At 39.5% G+C, this 21,016-nt stretch overlaps 1 protein-coding gene across 3 annotated transcripts in view; it reads right to left on the reverse strand.

Moving 5' to 3' along the window:
- Positions 1-558: 558 nt before the first annotated feature.
- Positions 559-21,016, reverse strand: part of atp9b (ATPase phospholipid transporting 9B) — a 41,689-nt gene continuing 21,231 nt past the window's right edge. For 2 of the 3 annotated variants that reach the window (XM_051391485.1, XM_051391484.1), the window contains 18 exons: positions 19,825-19,985; positions 19,353-19,495; positions 17,540-17,652; positions 14,628-14,879; positions 10,257-10,418; positions 9,864-9,956; positions 8,148-8,231; positions 7,573-7,743; positions 7,253-7,351; positions 7,031-7,120; positions 6,548-6,692; positions 6,039-6,103; positions 5,555-5,710; positions 5,261-5,325; positions 4,916-5,024; positions 4,760-4,817; positions 3,630-3,833; positions 559-2,405 (listed from right to left, as the gene is read on the reverse strand). In XM_051391485.1, the coding sequence (XP_051247445.1) occupies positions 2,269-2,405; positions 3,630-3,833; positions 4,760-4,817; positions 4,916-5,024; positions 5,261-5,325; positions 5,555-5,710; positions 6,039-6,103; positions 6,548-6,692; positions 7,031-7,120; positions 7,253-7,351; positions 7,573-7,743; positions 8,148-8,231; positions 9,864-9,956; positions 10,257-10,418; positions 14,628-14,879; positions 17,540-17,652; positions 19,353-19,495; positions 19,825-19,985 (2,307 nt within the window). In that variant the 3' untranslated portion in view covers positions 559-2,268. Of the gene's footprint in view, positions 2,406-2,802; positions 2,836-3,629; positions 3,834-4,759; positions 4,818-4,915; positions 5,025-5,260; positions 5,326-5,554; positions 5,711-6,038; positions 6,104-6,547; positions 6,693-7,030; positions 7,121-7,252; positions 7,352-7,572; positions 7,744-8,147; positions 8,232-9,863; positions 9,957-10,256; positions 10,419-14,627; positions 14,880-17,539; positions 17,653-19,352; positions 19,496-19,824; positions 19,986-21,016 lie in introns of all 3 variants that reach the window. The other variant, XM_051391486.1, reaches the window with a different exon arrangement.

Here is a 21,016-nt window from a genome sequence, read left to right on the forward strand (position 1 = left end):
CGTCCTGGTCGAATTAAAGGGAATGAACTTTCCTCCTTCAGCAGAAGAATGTGAAAACAAACTCTGAGCTTCACTGTGCAGAAGGATGAATGAGCAAACATCCAAGAGAAGGAACAATAGGCAAAACACATTTTTGTGTGGAGGTGGACCTTAAGGCTTATTATTATTATTACTATTGCTGATAATGGACATTTTGATTGATAAGTGGTCCACATGTGAAAATGAGTACTTCAAGTGTTTATGAAAGGTGTAAAAAAAAAAGCAGTATTTGTTCAAACTTTGCTTTTCTGGGTTTATAATGTTTGAAAAAAGTGTACTTTTTCAGCTGAAGTTCTCATTAAACTGCTCTGTGAACAAAGGCTCTCTTCTTTTAAATCTTTATTTTAGTGAACAAAACTCAAAGGAATATCTGTAAAGGTCAGTAATGAACATTTCACTGTGATTTCAGTGAATGCTTCTTCACTGTGAGCCACATCCTCTTCTATCAAGGGTTTAGTCTCCATCACCACCTTGTGGCCACATGATGAACTTCCTGCAGTAGACGAAGAAAAAGGGAACTTTTTTTTGGCATCTTTCTTTTTATTATTCATCAATCAATAACATTATTATAAATAACAGACATATTGTTAGAAATTGCAGTGTAGGACACGAAAAGCAAGTTCACAAGTTTATCACATACGCAGAACAAAGATCTCAACAGAAAACACAGGAATCGACATTTGGAACTGCTTTTCATAAGAATGTAAATGAGAAATGTAAACCCTAAATGTAATTTGCATTAAACCAACTCTTTCCCAAACAACTATATCCATTATTACTCTTTTTTTCTTATAGTCTAGCTACATTTTACAGTATGGTTGCCACAATTTAAACAGATTCATTATAAACTATGTTTAGGAATGATCAACCTGAGTTTTACTCAATAATGATTAAGAAAAAATAGGCTAAACTATTCTGTTTAGTGTACAGTTAAACGATTGTCCAACTGACTTTTTCCACTGTGCTCATAATGTGCTCAACACTTGTAGTACAAGGAGTGAATGATAAAACTCATTCCTCCTTAAAAAAGAGCTGAATGTCAACAACTGCTACAGGCCAAAGTCACATAGAGGCCCAGGGGAGTCATATTGTCAATAAAGAACTAAAAATATACAGCTGATAGTGTTTCAGGGTCCTTCGTTGTGACTTTTGAAGTAGTTTTACTAACAGAAAAAAACATTTTCAGAGAAGAGCCGTGGGATTCAAGCTCCTGGAAGTTCAGATTGGGCTGCAGAGGACACAAAAAAAACCAAAAACCTCTGATTGCTTAACATCCGATGCTTCAGTACAGTAAAATACTACATCATAATGAGGCACGACTCGAGCTGCCATGTCCCGACGAGAGGACTGGTGGCCACTGACAGACATCATAAATGTAAATGCAATAATCAAGGCCAAATATGCTGACAATACAACATTTAACATGGCTATGGAGTGCTGGTTTTATAATACAGACGCGGTCTTGAAAAATGTGAAACGACAAAGCAGCAAATGTGTGTTTGAAGCAAGTTCCAGCATTTTCTTTGTGAATGTCATCGTATGAATTGTCTTATTTTGTGTAATGCACGTTTGTACAAGAGTTGATTGCAGTGAGGTTTACATTGACAGCAGTAGTAATCAAAGCTGCATGTAAAGGCTTTTCTTTCTTCTTTTTACAGTAACGTAGGAGAACATTACAATAAATGATGTTTCTTTTTATCCCTTAAAGCAACTCAACACTGTTCACAGATGCAGGCAAGCAACTGTAATTAATACCTAGAATAAAAAAAAAAGACCTAAAAAAAGTCTGAACTCCACATATAAAAAATTATACATTGAAAGTAATGCATCAGAACTGTATAAAATGACCCTTGGAGCTCATTTGTTTAAAATGCTTCAAAGCAAAAGAAGGCAGATTGACCCTTTTTCAAACAAAGTGAGGTCAAGCGTTTCAGGCCTTCTGAGTGCAGTCACGAACACCATCTCTCTCTCCTTTTGTGTGACTAAATACGTCCTTTTATAGTCTTTTATGTGCTCCCTGTATTTTTAAGTCATCTCAAGTCTCAGTGACGTAATGTAGTGACAAATTATTTAATTTCTCTCCATTATCCATTGTTCCAGTGCTTCCTTAACCTCCACAGGTCACCTGTCCATCACTGAGGATCAGTGTGTAAAAAAGGTGCTGAAAACAGAAAAGCTCAGAGAAGCACGAAAAAATACTAAACAAACACAAGTAATCCAAGTTTTGGCTCATGAGGATAGTTTGGAGTAGCTCGGAGGTGAAAACTTGCGCTTCAGGTATTTGATTATGTAGAGAGGAAGACAGCTGACCAACGTGATGGCGGACACCTTCCACAGGAAAGGCCAAGTTGTGATGAACGACAAGTCTGTGAGAGGAAACAGAAGGAAAAGAGCTTAGGTACACACGTCTTACTGCAATGTGTGGTGACTGCAAACATAATGGGAACTCAATCAAGTAAAGCAAGACTCAACATCACTTGATCACAAGTGATAAAAGCAACATGAACAGCTGAGGAAATCTGATGCTGGTCTTGATGTGTTGAATCCAATCACAAAAGACATGAAAACTAAAACGACTTCACACAAATGACACAAGACAATGAAGACCTGCAGTGCATTTAAAGAAAAAAACAAACACAAACAACTTAAAATGAAAAAGACAAACTGATGACACAGTAAAACATCACTGGAACATACAGAAATAATAAGTGCAGAGAGATGGATGAAGGGTACGAGGAGGTGATATACAGGCTGCACACCTACCAAGGAAAGCTCCAAAGGACACCCTGCCTATGCCTGTTGCCGACATACAGAAGCAAAAGAAATGCAGCAGAAACAGAGTGAGTGCGGTACAAAGGTTAGCACTGAAGAGAGAAACAGAAAGGGACAGAGACAGAAAGAGAGAAGAAAGAGGGGGAAGCAATAAAAGCACAGAGCTGAGGCCTGAACTACTGCACAACACTTGGGTGCCAGGTAGCGTTACATCAAAATCAACACAAAGCAGGCGCAGGGGAGAGAAGACTGTGGCCCCTTGAAGTGCTCACTTCTTATTCCTCTGCTGTATTAAAAGCTCACTGATACGGCGTAAGCAAACACAAGATAAAGTCAGAGCTACGTGCTGCATAAAAGTAGAGCTGAAGCCATTAGTCAATTAATACATTAACTGATGGTTGAAATTAATGGCAACTTATTTTATTAATGGATTAATTATTTTTTAAGCAAAAATGGCAAAAACATTTATTGGTTCGAGCTTCTGAAACCTGACGATTTGCTGCTTTTGTTCATCATCATCTTTAGATTTTGAATGCTTGATTAGACAAAATATATTTGAATACTTCAGGTTGGGTTATTATAACATGTTTCTCTATTTTGTGCCATCAATTTAGAAAATAAATCAAACCTTGTCAGTTAACTTTCCTCATATTTATCCGACTCAAGACCTTCGTAGGTTCGTCAAGCTCAGGCACAAACGATTCAAAACACATTTCATAAACTAATTTTTCAATCAAAAGTTCAGCCTTCCTTTTAATTCCTGAAGTTTTTAAAGATACAAAGTCAATATATAAGAAAGAAAAAAAAGGAATACCTACCAAAGTACTCGTTGAGGAACATGAGTGAGGCCAGGTAGCAGCCCAGGCTGAAGAACTCGGCCACCACCATGAGCCAGTGCCACGTACGAATCGTGAGCGCCACCATCAGGAGTTCGGTCAGGATGAGCGCGGTGAAGGAGATGGCGACCACGTGCACAAACTCCGACTCGAACAGCACCAGTCCGCCATACATGAGGATGCCACCTGGTGGCGCCAAAGGGAACAAATCGACCATGTGACGTTAGCAGACCAGTTCAGGATGAGTGAGAAGAGGTTGTGTTCTCCTGAAGGACTATTTCTTACATTTTATTTCATGCATTCCCTCATTCTTAACATTCTCGGGTCTGCTCGACAAAGTACAAACAGTTGACATTTAGGGATTAATGTGTCTGGAGATAAGGACTGATTCAATAACATTATTTATGAGGGCTAAAGATGCACACTGTGCTCTAGAGCGTCCAGACGCTCACTCATCTTTGGGCGCCTACTGTATCTTGATAGTCTTTTGATTTTATCATAATGCGACACAAATTGAGCTTAATAGCCTTTAACTGATCACATAATTGCTTTTTCATACAGTCTTCATACGGTGCATTCCAGCGAGTCAAACTCTGTAATAAATTAAGCCAGATTGGCGCCTAATATTTTCCTCCTCTGCTGTCATCCTCTCATATCGTCTTCATGTTTCTTTTTTTTTTTTCACAGACCTGGTATTGGCCTTTAATTAAAAACCTCGAGCTGTCAGGAAGTCACGCTCGAGCAGGAACATAGATCTTTCTCACACGCTGCATGGCTTAGCGATTACAGAAATATCGATTTACTGGACAGACAAAAGCCTGCATGTAAAAGCGGATGGCGGTTGGAAACCTAAGATACTGAGAAACTGACTGTCCGAGAGTTTGAAGGGGCCCGGGGACACTGGTATTAGACACAGCAGAAATGATGAAATGGTGGTTGAAGAGTTGCTTTGACAGTCTACAATACCAGACTGGTCATTCTGTCCAGATACAGTCATGTTGTAGTTGCTTTTGTTAAAAACTTAGATGTTTTATGAAGCTAATGTCATCATCTGCCAGATAGAGTGACTGATGGTCAAAAGATAACTTTAACAATGAGTCTGAGCACCTTACCTTGATAAATACTGATTAAAACCCAAATGAGGAAAGTCTTGAAAGATAATGAACGTCCCTGAAAGAGAGAAACATCATCCATGAGACATTCACATCATATGTCCTGCTAAAAGTTGTTAGGGGAAGAAAATGTGGAGAATTAAAAAGAAAGGGTACCTTGGTGAGGTCTTTATAAAGCTCTGGGTAGAGAAGAGCCATCTCTGGCTTCACATCTTGGTCCAGAACCAAGGAGAACACAGGAAACATGGTGTAGATAGTGGCATACCTGCACAGGACAAAGACAGGATGAGCAACAAAACTACACACTTACATAATCATTATTCACGTATCTTCGGTTGAGTTATCGTAAGCCTGTTGTTTAAGTAGTTTATAATTTAATGAAGCTAACAGGCAACTAAAAGACAGTCAGCATAGCCACCAAGTTAGCTTTGATTTAAACAATAATTCCCCAAGTTAGTTATAACCGAGAAGGTTTAGAGGCATTTAGAAAAAGGCACATACCCAACCATGAGGAAACCCTGGTACAAGGGCACAGAGGCAAAGAAAAATACAGAGGAGAAGACAGCCTGAGGATAGAAAACAAAAGTCATAAAGTCAGTTAGTTGGGAACTTTATTGTCAACAATGTTGAAAATTGTCTAAAAAAACAAGACAATGAATTTAAAAACAGACATTAAGAACAAAACATCTACAAACATTATCTTCAAAAAGGCATTAAAATATGCTAATAATGATAATTTTACCTTCATTCATAATAACAAGCTTTGTGAAAAATGTGTTTAAATAGTTACTGTACCTGCATGGTGGAGATGATCATGCCTCTGTGCATGACGAACAGACCCAGCGCTGCAGAGCGCTTGTAGCTGTTCCTGCCGTGAACCATGAGCAGGCGACCGATGTGCTTAAACTGAGTGATGGAGAAGTCTGCGGCCAGAGATGCCTGCTTCCCTTCCTGTTTGTACACAAGAAAAAAGATTCAATGCTACTGCTGGGTTGTAAAAGCTGAATTAAATACCATCTGCTTCAAAAGAAACTGATACAAAGCTCAAAACTAACAATAGAGACAGATACAGTTTGTGTAACTTCAGTTGTCAGACGTGTGGCCTTCAGGGAAAGACGTCACCACGGAAATTGTTTTACTACTTAATGAATTGAGTGCTTAATATGTTTATTCAAGATTATCAGAGTTTCTCTAACTGAATTTAGTTACAGGGGCCTAATCCAGGATAACACTTGAGCTCTGTATTCACTGTTTATGTAATTCATGGAGGTTCCTTTACCTTTCCTTCAATTCCGATACCACAGTCTGCAGCCTGGATCATACTGACATCGTTTCCTCCATCACCTGCCACAAAACAAACACACTGCATTATGTTGCAGTATGCTTTAAGGGGTTATAAAAGTTACAGACTTTGCTGGGCGCCTCTCTTAGTGAGCTTTGACTGCCATCTTGTGGATGTAAGAAGTAATATGTACTTTATTTGATCTGGTGTCTGTGTTACACTAACATACATCTATTCTGAGCTTGGATGCATGTTCAGCTCAACATCTGGGATCTGGTAGTTCAGCATAAAGACAGTTTTGAGGCACCAATTCACCTTCTTAATCCAGTGGGCTGCTTATTCAATCAATCTGTCTAATGGATTGTTTTATACATTGTCTAACTACTAGCTGAAACTACACAGACATCCCCCGCCCCCCCAAAAGAATTTCTTAGGCTGTCTTTGGACCGGAGCCAACAACCGTCCAGGCTCATAAAGCTGCTGCCACATTATCTGTCAACACTTGCCTATGGCGCATGTTCTGTTGGCTGTGTGCTGCTGAAGGAGTGTGACGATCTGGGCCTTCTGAGTCGGGGAGCAGCGACAGCAGACCACGGCTGGACACTGGCAGGCCAACTCTACAAACTCGTGCTCGTAATACCGCAAACACACCTGCAACACAACAAAGAAACACAAAGCACGGTTTACTGGACACTGAAAGTTCCAGATGTATTTACATGTTTTTACTTTTAGACCACTGCCAATGCTTGTGGACCGTTTAAGTTTCTTCCAAAAAATGTTAAACTCCTGCTGTTACAAACAAGTTCCAATTGTTCTGCCTCATACAAAAAGACAAATATGTTGTGGTGATTTGTATTCCTCTCCAAATCCACAAGGCCTAGTTTTGGCCGAGAAGTCATTTTTATTCTCTCATTGCCTGTTTGGCTGCATCCTCATCATCATCTGCTGTGCAAGGAAATGTCACTGTGTGCTGCGCTGTGTTGTAGTACCTCTAAGGAGTCTCCAGAGATGACCAGAGCACAGTCATGTTTCCTTCTGAAGGCGTTGAGCTCCAGATGGGCCTCTCCTCTGTTCGAGACCTGCTCAAGAGACACACAATACAATTAGCCGTGAGGATATTAAGGCTTTTTGTCATCTCCCATTAATTAGGCTTATTTTGATAACATCAATGCACCAGGAAGGAGGGCAAGTAAAAAAAACAAACAGCATACTGGTCTGAAGACGTGGATGTCTTGATTTCTGGAGACCAAATGGGAGCTTTTGGCGATGCATGTAGCCGTCTCGAGCTTGTCCCCCGTCAGCATCCAGATCTGAGTAGAAAACATGCAAGTGGACTGAAGATGTGCCACAAGAACAAAGTGCAGTTCAACTGACTTCAAGTTTTCATTTATTTAATGCTGTCTGATTTTATAAATGCATATATCAATTCATTTCCAATAAAATGTTATCAATTTCCTCCTTTTTGTGTATCGGACTGCAACCTTGAATCACTGTTGAGGTGTGTGGTACAAGTGTTTATTTCCTTGCTAACCTTGATGCCAGCGTTTCTGAGCATCTCCAGTGTGGGCCTAACATCTGCTTGTAGCTGGTCTTCCACACCGGTCAAACACAGGAGCTCCATCTCCCTCTCTAGGCTCTCTACCACAGCGGCAACCTTCAGGGTTCGGTCGTGGATACTCAGCTTCGCCTGGTTGTAACGGTTCTGCAGACAGAGAGAGAGAGAGACGAGAGAAAAAGAGAGAGAAAGAGTGAGAAAGAAAGAGGAGTAAACGGGCCATTAAAAAAGGAGGAAATCATGGCTTTAAAAAGAGGCTGTAAAAGACCAGACAGTGGAAATAAAAACTGGGAATTCAGAACAGGGATATTCAATAATGCTGTCTTAAAAGTAATCAAAAGTTTCCACACAAAAAAATCCAACCTGAAGAAAGGAAACTCGCAGAGGATAATCAAGTTCCCATTTGCGTTGATTATCAAAAATCCCATAATTATTTATATTATAGAGTCAGTTTCTAAATAAACACATACAAGGTTAATTGAAGGAGAAGTAAGCAAAGGGCTGTAGGATAAAACAGCATGTCCTGTACAAACAGAAGTGTTCATCCATACCTCAAAGTCCTGATACTGCTCCTCAGACAGGGACTTCTTGGCCACCACCAGCGTCCTCAGGCCTTCTCTGGCCATGTTCCCACACTGATAGAAAGGATGGAAGATTTATATTTATATATAAATAAATAAATATATACGCACACGCACGCGCACGCACACACACACTCTCTCTTTCACTTAGCATTTACAATTTCAAGTATTTATCTAAATGTTTATTTCAAGACTGAATTTGGAGATTTGGGTTATTTAAAATAAATGTTTGTGTTAGTTTAACTATGTCTTTTACAGGACGGATCCTGTGTTTTATTGGAGCAGCTGCTGTATAAGTACACGATGTACAGTACTGTCAATAGCAGCATATTGTTACCAACACCAAAGAAATCAATAGTGAATAACATAGCCTCTGGTGTAATTCAGAGGACACAGTAAAACAAAGGGATGGATGGCGGTTTATTTTTGATATGAAACACCAATGGGGCGAATCTGTCCTCTTGATTGGTTATTGACAAGCAGAGTAACCGTAGCGCCGGCTGATTTGACAGCGGGATATTACAGCCAACAGGACATCATTAGCACCATTGTTCAAGAATATGACATACTGTAATTACTTCAACTTTATGTAGGTCACTAATTAAATCAAACGCTGCCCCCAGTGCTAAATGACTCAATAATGCCAATATAATTATGAACATACGCACACAAGACCTTCGACCACCAAACTGGTGTAGACACGGCCCGCTGATCTCTCCATGAATGTCCTGATTAAGAGAGGTTACTGGACTACAAAATGATCACTGTGTGTGAAAATGTTTATGTTTATGGGTTGTTTATACTCATCCATTTCATAACAGCTTAACAGCTGATGTCCACATCCACAGTGGTTCAATTTCAATGAGCAGATAAAGACACTTTAAGATGAGACATGGCTGCTGATCAACAAACTGGGTCCAACCGGCCAATTAAAACGTATTTTTTTGTGTTCTGAGATGTTTCTGGAGTTGTTTTTTTTTAAGCATCTGCAAGAAGCTCCTAATTTTCTTTGTGAATTGCATTGTGGGAGAACAGTGAACATCAACAGCACACACAAAATCAAGTGGTTCTTTGTTTACTGAATAGTTTAGGTCGAAGATATTTATCAGATCTTCCTAACCCAGCATGAACCTTGCAGACCAGGTCGACATGTTCTGGATTCTAGAGTCAAAACTAAGCGTGCAGAAGCTGCCTTTAGTTTCTATGCTGCTCAAATGTGGAACAAACTGCCAGAAGAACTAAGAAAAAATTCATTTGATATTTTATTTTATTGTTTTTATTCTCTGTGCTTTTGATTGTTTATTTTTACTGTTTTTATCATTTGTTTCTTTGTTTTGTTTGCGCTTTTGCTCGTGAACTCTGCACTTTGGGTTGTCTTGTGTTTTATATGTGCTATATAAATAAATTTGCCTTGGCGACTGTTCTGAGTATACTTCATTTTGTTATCTAGCATAAATACCCTGGAATTACACGGGCTTCACATTATGTTTTTGAATTGTATTTAGGAGCAAATGAGTCAGCCCTACATTTATAACTCCAAGCTGATATCTCTTGACAAAAAGAACAGAAGTGTCAGTGTCTGTGAAGACTGTTCACTGGCAGTTACATCTGAACAAAATCCTTCCTGTTCTCTCAACAGAGCGAACGCACCCTTAGTATGTAGCATAGATTCACAAGAGCCTTTACCTCTTCTTCCAACCAGTCGTTATACTGGACGATGCTCGCCATGGCAACATCAGCACCTTTCATGTAGAAAGTGATGTCTCCTGTTGACTCCTCCTAAAATCAATTTACAAATGACAATAAAAACAATTTTCTGTGATCAACAGCAGAAAAATATTTCTACACCAATTTTCATGCAGCCAGTTCAGTTCAAAAGATACAAGAGGGCACAAAACATAATAATAGGTTCGACACAAAAGTTCTATTAAGGCATTTTAGGTAAAAACTCAAATCTGAACAATATGTAAGTCCTGTAAATTTAAGACACACAAACACTGAAACACATGATTCAGCAACCAAAACAGCACACAGGAAGCAGCATCCACACATCACATTGTTAATACACAAGTTCCACACCCTGACGATGATGCCCATCCTTTTGCTCTCGGAGGTGAAGGGGAAGATCTGCAGGATGTAGAAGGAGAGAATCTGTCCAGAAGGAGTCTTCAGCTGCAGGGAGGTCAGGTCTCTGTTCACCAGGGTCAGGCCGACGCTCTCTGTCCACCGCACCAGCTCCACCTGAGGAAAACACATGAAAACAAAATGCTCACAGAAGTGCAGAACAACACAAACTTTAAAATTTTGACCCCTACACAATCAAACGTATGCTCCAGCTTTAAGGGTGATGATATATATATATATATATTTTTTTTTACATATGACTGGATTGATGAGGAACACATATAATTATAAAAATAAAGTCTCCTACAACACAAGGGTATAAGGATGGAGGTATAATGCATTGAATCCAGTATTCTGGACTTTGACAAGAAATGTGGGAGGATTTTCATGGAAACGTTCGTGAATATTAAGAGAAAACTATTTTAATGTAAGGATTTTTATTCCTAACTACATAAAAAAATGGTTAACAGAGAGAATGACTGTGTACAAAAGAAAATCCAAAACAAATGTAGACCATGAGCTGATCGGATCTACTTTCACTTGCAGTTGAAAGACAAGGCATGAGAGAGTTACGGTATCTCCAGAGCTGCTGAGCTCTTCACATTCAGCTCCAGATAAGTGTTTTTCTGTTTCTCTTTCCTCTTTTTCTCCTCAGCAGGAACTGCGGCCCCCGAGTGAGCGTTCAGCTGCACACGACTCAATTCTCAATGGGTTCATTTTCAATTTGCTCACTCAAAGGTTGTTATTATACTCTGACCTACAAATTGGAACTTCCTGTTAATACCCCATCATTTCTCCTGCTCCCCCTTTGAGCTCCGTAAAAAAGGACTGCCTATATTTACTTAACACACATCTGTGTGTCATTATCCTGGTGTGTGTGTGTGTGTGTGTGTGTGTGTGTGTGTGTGTGTGTGTGTGTGTGTGTGTGTGTGTGTGTGTGTGTGTGTGTATACACACACACAAATGGACACATACACCATGTGCTGAGGATCCTAACCCAGCTCTTTAATCTACTTTATCAGCTCTACAGAAACTATTTAAAGCTTTGTCAGCTTTGATACAAACTGCGCGTGAATCATGTGTTACGACAGTAATAGAAAAGACCACTTTATGGACAGTGGCAGACTGGCTTAAACAACCCGATCAATCATTTCAACTGTGTTCACAATGTTCTAGTGATCATGTAAATCACAACGGCAGCACTGCCTTTAAAATTAACAGCAGGTAAAGTGTGTCATGATGAAAACGGACCCTTAACAGTTACATTCTTCTTCTGTAATGTCACTGGCAATATGAAGGGCACACACTGAAGAACGGAATTTATTTTGGGATAGTTTAACAGTTTTACTAGGTATTTTGAAGGAGTAATACTACACATCTCTATAAACTATTTATAATGTTGGTAAATACTAATGCCATGTATTTACTTAAAAAAAAAAAAAAGCACATTGTTCATTCTTGCAGTTTGTTGCTGTGCGAGAGCTCAAACTGATGTACTTCATTATAAACAGAAAGACAATTAAAGTAATTTGAGTGAGTATTAACCTAAACCTGCATCACAAATAACCTACATTACAATATTTAAACGGTCAAAACAAAAGTAGTAAGATCTTAGAAGATAAAGTATTCCAGTATTTACTTTCATCAATGAAACAACAAATGTACTTATTCTTAAGAGTACAATATTTAGACCTATATTTAACAGGAGAAGGAGGCCAAAAATAACAACACTAGAAGGAAGCGAGTGAGACATCAGGAGCACTTTGGAATAAGAGAACTATCCTGGTACAACGTTTTAATACTTTCTCAAAACCTTTCTAATAGCTTTTACTGTGGATTGTGGTTTTATGTTATTTCTCCCAGTGGGTTTATTTAATGGGCATTAATTGCCTCCGTTCTATAATCAATGCTGGTTATTTAGGATGGAATCACTGTAATTCAATGCTTTTATAGGATTTTTAGGCATTACCTTGTTGTTACATCTGGTGTTTATAAAGGAGATTATTATTCCTTCTATTGTAATTATCTATGCTAAAATATATTACTTTAAAAATGCTTGAAAACAATAATACTAAAAAAAATTTAAGTTATCTGTGAAGTTTATCCACTTCTCAGTGTATACACGTATGTTCTTATATTATACCTTTATAATATTATTGATATCAAGCTTTTATTACTGAAATACAGTATGGGGTCTAACTGAACTCTTATCACTTTAAATAGATCTGCTGATATCTTGCTGCTCAGCTTCTAAAAGTAGCAGCGTGGCCTGAAGAAATTATACTTTATTTGCATACTTAAGATACTGTCTTCCTCCCTTATGGCACATACTGAGACTGGCTGTTACATCCAATTGAAAATGATAAAGCACCCACTTTCCTGGGTATGGCAGTCATTAAAGACTATAGTCAAATGCGCTTGTCTGATATTACAAGGGTTAAAGGTTACAGGAGGACTCTGTTCACAGCGTGGCTGACCAGCAGGTCAGACGACCCCTGTTCTGACCTCGGCGGTCGGCCCACTTCATCTCCTTAATGACGGCTCATTACATTAGAGAGGCTGAGCAGAGAGCCAGGGCCAAACAAACTATCACCAACTGAGGTACGGTGGCCAAGATCTGATGCTGCAGTCAACGAGAGTGAGGAGGCAAGAAGAGAGAAAGAGAAAGAAAGAGGGAGAGCAGGAGAGAGGGAGAGAGGGAAATAAAAGGACAGAGAGAGAACAAAGAATATAGTAGGAGGGAAAGGGAAAGCTCGACCAACAATCACAGACCTCCACCTCTCATCGTCTCTGAGAGAAAATTAAATATTGATCAATCCAAGCAGTGTGAGACAATGGAGAGAGGGGAGATAGAGCAGAGTGAGAAGGGATATAAATAAATATATACACATCAACTCAGGGGGGAGGACAGACAGACAAAATGGAAAACTGAGAATTTATCTTTCGCCACCTTTTTATCTTCATTTTGACTGCTAGACTTGGCTGCGGGTTCGACATAAGGTATGCAAGTCTCACAAAGGCTTTACGAAGCCTCACATGTCATGGGTGATAAACATGCCAACAGCCTTGAACTGGGTGTGTATGAGAAGATTAACTACCCTTCAATATACATTAAATACACCTCTATAAACAAATATTGACATTAACTTTTCCTGATCAAAAATGTTCCTCTGTGTTTCCAGTATTCAATTATCATCAGCATCGTTCTTGGATGTCTCCATTGATAGATTCTGCAGGATGATTAAAAATAATATACAATAGGCCTAGTAGCACCAACAGTCATAAAATCTCAAACACTTGGGTTACACGGAGAAACGGCGAGAGGAGAAGAAGCTATAGGGATGCCTTTGGGGATCGTTTTTCTGCTGCATTCTTCCCTCAGTTGGAGCAGTAAATTCTCAGGAAGCAAATACAGACGATTTAATAGCTTAACCTCTACGAGGAGTTCGTGACCTCTGACTTTCTGATCATGAAATGACTGTTATGACAAACCAGGGTTATTTAGGATCACCAATAAAACATAAAGACAGAGGAAAGTGAAGAGAGGGGCACAGAGGGCTTTGCTCCTGATAATCTCCCACATTTATTCTCGCCAGAAAGACAAATGTGTATGAAATCGTATCTGGATTTAATTCCGGATATGAAACACTTAAAGTACAAGTGTAAATGGGGCCTTAGAGACCAAAACCATTTGTTAACGTTTAGCAACTGTCAACAACATATGACCACCATATGGGTTCTGGGTGTTTGTGGTCTGTCTCTCTGGTCAATAATAAAGATATACACCGATCATGCAGCTCCATACCAACAAACTGTGATGCACTATGTGTTCTGACACCTTTCTATCAGAACCAGCACTAACTGTTTCAGCAGTTTGAGCTACAGAAGCTCGTCTGTTGGATCGGACCACACGGGCCAGCCTTCACTCCCCACATTCATCAGTGAGCCTTGGCCCCCCATGACCCTGTCTCCAGTTCACTGCTTTTCCTTCCTTGGACGACTTTTGATAGATAATGACCACTGCAGACCGGGAACACCCCACAAGCGCTGCAGTTCTGGAGATGCTCCGACCCAGTCGTCTAGCCATCACAATGTGGCTCCTTGTCAAAGTGGCTCAAATCCATTTTTTCCTGCGTCTAACACATCATCTTTGAGGGTAATGTTACGGCTGATCGGTGTATAAAAAAAGGAAACCCTAGAGATGAGCAACCTCTAAAACAAACATTAAATTATTAGTCACCCTCTCTAAGCTTAAACCAACAATACCACTTTTTAAAATGTTACAAGCTGGAAGTGCCCAAACTCTTCCCTGTTGCTCATATTTACCTCATCGGGACTGGATGCCTGGTATGTGCGGTTGTCATCACTGAAGTCCTGGTCAGCTTCGGCAGACTCCGTCTCTCCATTTACGGTGGTATGTGACTCATAGACAGGTGTGACATTGTGGCACAAGGCGATTGCCTTCACAGCCTCGTGAATGCGACTGTTGACGCTCTTGCGGACTTTCGGGGCCGACGTCTGGGTCTTCCGTGATGGAGTGGCGCCACTGGTGCTACCATTGGAAGGCTGGGAGGTTACCTGGGATCACAATACATGAAGTGAGCCATGGAGTCAATAAATAATCTGTGAATTAAAGAAGTCTTTCCATTCCAGTCGTATGTATTTATGGCATGTATGAAGTGAATGTAGTTGAACTCAGATTACCCAAATGGACAAAATTATGTTTTTTATATTTGAAGTGTTTAGCACGCTATCATAACCAATCAATTATGAGGGTTGTGTACCAAAATTTGCAAGCAACAAATTCCATTTTATTCTTGACTAATGGCTCATTTTCATGACTAATTTATAGGTATGTAGAGAAACTACTACAAACCAAACTAAATAAGCTGATAACAAACTAAAATATATGAAAAACTGCATATGAAATATATTACATCATCTTTTCCAGACACAGCAATCGTGTTTAAAATGTTACAACACTGGTAGACATTTAGATCTATTCCTACACTTGCAGCCACTGACACCCCTTTTCAAGCTAAATGACACAGCGAGGGAAAGTGGTGTATCACCATCTTTATCATGTCATATCTGGTTTGAGGGTCTTTTGTGTGCTCCGCTGTTTTGACATCAACCATCAGTTTAACTGGGTGGTGACTAGCAAGCAGGCAGACAGCCCACTGTGCCAGCTGCCTTTGACAGGGGCGATGCGCTCTACTGAAGCATTTGATTTTGGCTTATTATTAACCTTCAATCCTGCCAGGCCGGAAAGGAGGGGCCATGGGGAGTACAGTAAGGACGCAAGATGACAACCTTCATCATGAGCGACTGAAACATCGATAGAGAGATCATTTTAAATGTGTTGTCAAGCAAGTTTAGTGTCTGAGGTACATGTAGAGGATGTTAAAGCAGAGTTATTGTGTCTGTGTAGAAGTCCCCAGAAGACTAGAAACCAATGTTTACATGATCTTTTAAACACTATAAAAATAATAAGTATAAATGGAGTTGCTATTGTTATTGATTCTTAATGTAATTCTAATGCATCCTACAAAGGCGATATATGATAAAACATGCCCTCATCTGGATAAGAAATTAAACAATTAATCGATTAGGTGAATGACAGAAATCTAATCTGCAACTATTTTGATAATCAAATACTTCTTTCCATCATTTTTAACGTAGAAATGCTAAATATTCTCTAGTTTTAGTGTCTCAAATATGAGGAGTTGCTGCTTTTCTTTGTCATATATGATAGTAAATGAACCATCTTTTTTATATCATTATCACTATTTTAATACTTAAAAACAACTACAACAAACAACTGAGCTCTGGTAAATTATGATAGGTATGTCAAACAGTATATTAAAATTGCCATTGAAAATTACAGTAATTGTTAACTGCTGCCTTTAACTGGAACCCCTAAAACAATAACAGGGTTTTGTAATGATGTCACTGTGACAGTAAGGAAAACCGCAACATTGGGAAAAGTCAGCTGGACAGACACACTGCCGCTCTGCCCAGCTTCGGCTGTGCGGCTCCAAAAAGACTAGTCGTTTTTCATTAGCTGAGATTACACATAAGGGTGTGGGGCAGATGGTTTCAGTGTCGACCAGCTGTTTGGAGCTGGCTGAGAATGAACAATATCATTCTGTCAAGGCTGCAGCCAGATCTGAGCCACCCAGCGAGGAAAACACTTGCTTACAGTATGAGGAGTCGCTCAGGGACACTCCATGATGAATGAACAATATGGGCTTTTTCCTGGAAAACGTATCCTTAGCTAAATATAAAAAATTGATTAAACTGATCTACAGGGAGGGGCGGGAATGAGCAGGGAGAACATGAATATGGTACATAGTTATATTTCAATGCACCCACTCCTGTATTGGAAACAAATTGTAATATTGCAAATGACTGGTTTTTGCTTTGTTTTGGTTGGTTCTGTCTAATGTTACATACTGGAAGATCTAGATTCTATATTATATGATGGGAACTGTTTTGTTAAAGGGTATAACAAAGAGAAAATAAAGCCACACCCAAATTACAATTTAAAACAACATAAAACAAAAAGGGACCAAGCAAGAACACCACAGACTGGCTTTTAGTCGTTGGTGAGAGCATCATGAAAGATCACAGACAGCAAGCTGGCCTTCTTACTGCTGGACTAGTAAGTAATATTAGCTGGCTTGCTATGTCTTGTGTTGTTGCACTTCTTTAATATCTGGCTGGGTTAGTAAAATTGTTGACTCATTTTTGATCACAAGCCAAGTTAGCCCACCAAATCAAAATCCTTCATCTCATCAACAAATACACATCTGTTCATGAGGGTGAACTGCACTCCGAAAACTGTAGGGTGGCAAAGTTGCAAAAAAACCAACAAAAAAACAAAACAATTCTTGCATAATGTTGCTATAACTGAAAAATTAAAGGGAAAAAAATATGAAAAAGTGAAAATTGACAATGTCAACATAAGACAATTGAAAATGAAGAAGCTAGTAATCTGGCAGGGAAGTGTTTGTTATTATTATCTGCTTCGTATCACTGTAAACTAAATATCCTTTTGGGTTTTGGACCATTGGTCGAGACAAAACAAGACATTTGGAGACCTCACCTTGGAATGTGGGGAACAGCAATGGGGCTTTTTTTCACAATTTTCTTTTTAAAAATCTAATTAATTGAGAAATTCATTGGCAGTTTGGTAGATGGTGAAAAACATTAGTTGCAGCTCCGTTGAATCTTACCTGTGCATATGACTGGATTATGTGGCTCTGTATCTCATCCATGGTGTCAGTGCCATAGGATACTGTTCCCAGGTGCAGCCGCTTGAAGATCATTTCGTTCTTTGTCAGAGTACCTGCAGTTCAGAAGACCAGTTTAGACAAACCAACACATCATAAAGAAACTTCATTACATATACATTAATCCTCAATTAGGATTTTTCCCAGTGATTGCTCTTATTTGTGTTATTGTCAGTCTGTCAACAGTATTCTTATTTTATGTATCTGCATCTGCCAGTGGGCCATCACAATGTAGGAACAGTAATATGTTAATTCCACCACAAGAGAGACTTGATAGTCACTGCAATTAGGTGAAAAAAGAAAAGTGCATATATCAGTATCCGGGCAAAATAGGTTGGAAAATATTGACATATCGGATATCGGCAAAAATCCAATATTGTGCATCCCTATTCAACATCTCTGAAAGCACACACACACCAACAACCACACCCACACCCACACACACACACACACACACACACACAGAGAAAACACAGCATTTGTCCTCAGAGGACTGCCTACAATGCATCATGGGACTTGCAGGATGGTATGACTGCCTTCTCATTGACCTAATTTCATTACCAATATGGACCACATGTCCTCTCTAACCAACAGACAAGAGACAACATTGCATACAAAAAGACCGAGTGAGTGTTCAGACACTAAAAGAGGAAAAAAAACAACTTGGAAAACGAGGGCAATGGCCTCGTTTAATGGATGTCGGTTGCCAGAATGAGTGCTGATAGAGCATAAAGCTGATTAGAGGGCATCTAACTTCCAAAAACATTAGGGCCACAGGGTTAACCAATTCTATTGGATTGATTGTTTGTTCTTCTTTCCATGTGCTTTAACTATCAACCTGGATAAATAGGGTCTACAGCTAATCTATTCCTACCTAGATCAGCATGGTAAGACAAAGAAGCATGTTAGGACAACCGCAGGAGTTTATCACTCTGACACACTGTCTAGCATTAGTAAAGAGCAGCTATTTGTTATTAGAGAATCAAGCCATGATTGTGAAATGAGAGAAAGTGAAGGAGGCCTGCATAACACCTCGAAATTCTGAATAATTGTTGAAGCTTTTGCCTTTTGCTCTCTCTTTTACTCACAATGTTGACAGATCAGATTAGATTTTAAGTTTATAATTAAACTGCAATTAAGTGGCTTCATTTCTATGTGAAATAATGACGTATCAATATATAAGGTCTTTGTATTTTACAATGGTGAGCAGCTGACTTTCAGCCTGATGTTAGTCCCTAAAGTTTACAAGCAAGTTGTGGAGATTTATTGTGTGTTTTATTGGGTTTATTACATTATTTTGTTTTATCATGTGCTTCTTTTTTAATACACTATCACAGTGGAACATTAGGCTCCACTTTTTATGACATTATATCTCTTTAGAGTGTAACTGTGCTCCAGTTTTTCTAAGAAATTGAATTCAACAGAACACCTGATATGCATTCATGTCTGGCAGTGACATGTTGTGTATTCTTGCCAACGCAGCCATGATCATGGACTGAGTGTGTGCTTCACTTCTTGAAAAGGACAGTGTCCAATGGAGTGCAAAACTGGACACAAAACATAAGAATAAATATAAATTTACTATATACACATACAATATTGTCACCCTGTGCATTCAAAGTCAGATCTTTTATGACGCAAGCTGTGATTCCACATTCATTCTGCTGTCGAGTACATGCACAGCCTGTTCAAACCAGTTGCCCTTTGAAATATAATTTTGCTTTAACTTAAGTACCAAAAATGTTTGGACACCTACCAGTCTTGTCTGTCAGCAGATAGACTAGCCGGCCCAGTTCTTCTGGGATGGTGCTGGTTCTCACAACCGTGCCGGGGATGTTTTCATCTTTCATGATCATCCAGCCGTAAGCTGCCTTCCCCATGTCCAGGTTTACACGCAAACTACACATGGGAATAACAAAGCTGTAATCTATCACAGAAAAAAATAAAATAAAACACCAGCAAAACTGCCACAAAAACTGGAAAAAAATTCCCCAAATAATAATAATAATAATGATAATAAGTTCTAAAAAGTGTCTGTACAGTGTAAAGACCCCAAAACAAAGCAGATTTTGAGTTTGGGTTTCAAAACAGGGATGAAACATTTTCTAATTTAATTTATTTTTGTCAGTTTGAGGGGGAAAAAAGAGCAGTGCACAGCCATGGTTTGGTTGTGGTCACAAAACAGACAAAAACGGCAGAATGAAGTAAATCATCAGTAAATCAAGTACCTGAGGGGGATAATGTAAGAGAAAAGCACGACGAATCGGAAAAGATTGCGGAACCAAGGACCCACAAACCCCTGCACTGCCACCATGACAATGGACAGAACCACCTGGGCCAGGAAGAGGGCCTTGGTGAGGCGGTTCAGCTCTAGGTCCAGTAAGCCAACCTATCGGGACAAGAGGTCAGAGGTCAAAACAGCAGATATTAACATTACTGTCCTACTCATTTGTTCTAAGCAGGTTAGAGCGTGGAGTTATTTATAAAGATTATCTTAGTAAAATCTGATGAATGCATGTTTTAGTTTTTAAACCATTCTACACTCCATTGAGGACAGATATGTGTTCCTTCAGCGGGAATAACACAACACGTAAACTTTCAATATTAAGTCCAGATCGGAGACTTTGTGTAAACATCTTATTCCCATTCTGACAACTTATACTAGAGAAGACTCTTTGTAACTTTCCCATCTGCTCCCAAAGCCTTACAATATGCTACACAGGGAGAAAAAACAAAGCCAATGAAAGCCATTCTTGGCTGCAGGCTTTTATCATGCAAACCGCTTGTACGACATAAATAAGCTTATTGGTGGCACTATTTTATGGTAAACTAGAAGCTGCATTATTGCCATGCTGAAGTATTGTTCTTGATCGCAACAGAAGGTCAAAGGGCCTCAAAAATAAAGTTCCTATATTGAGATGGCGCTCTAGAGAAAAAAAAAAGACAAAAAAAAAAGAGGGTCAGAGTTGTCTTTTATTTTTCGAGTGTATCTCCCAGCCAATGGAGCATGTGGGAAAAAGATGTCAAATAAAGAAGTGCCCTTCCCCTTTCTGGCAGCGCTCACAGCAAAGTCCTGTACACAGAGGGCTTTCTTCTGACGCACCACGCTTACAAAAACAGCAGAACATAACATCTCCTCCCTCAAATAAAAGGAACTGCTCTGAAAAGGAGGGGAGGGGGCAAGCACATATAAAAAGCAGCAGAATTCCTCCACTGCCTAAACCCCCACCAAGCCCATTCCCCTGAGGACTGGGAGAGCTGGGAGACCAGTGTGACTGATTTATCAGTTGCTGTTAAACTCCCAGTAGCAGAGTGCGCAGAAGGGAAGGGTAAGGGGATCGAGCGGGTGGGTACCTCCCCACCCCGCAGCCTCACTACATGGTTCATGGTTGAGCTATTGAGAAAAATAGGGGGTTTGGG

Source organism: Dicentrarchus labrax, unplaced genomic scaffold (assembly GCF_905237075.1).
Source record: "Dicentrarchus labrax unplaced genomic scaffold, dlabrax2021, whole genome shotgun sequence".
In the NCBI taxonomy this organism is placed as follows: Eukaryota; Metazoa; Chordata; class Actinopteri; family Moronidae; genus Dicentrarchus; species Dicentrarchus labrax.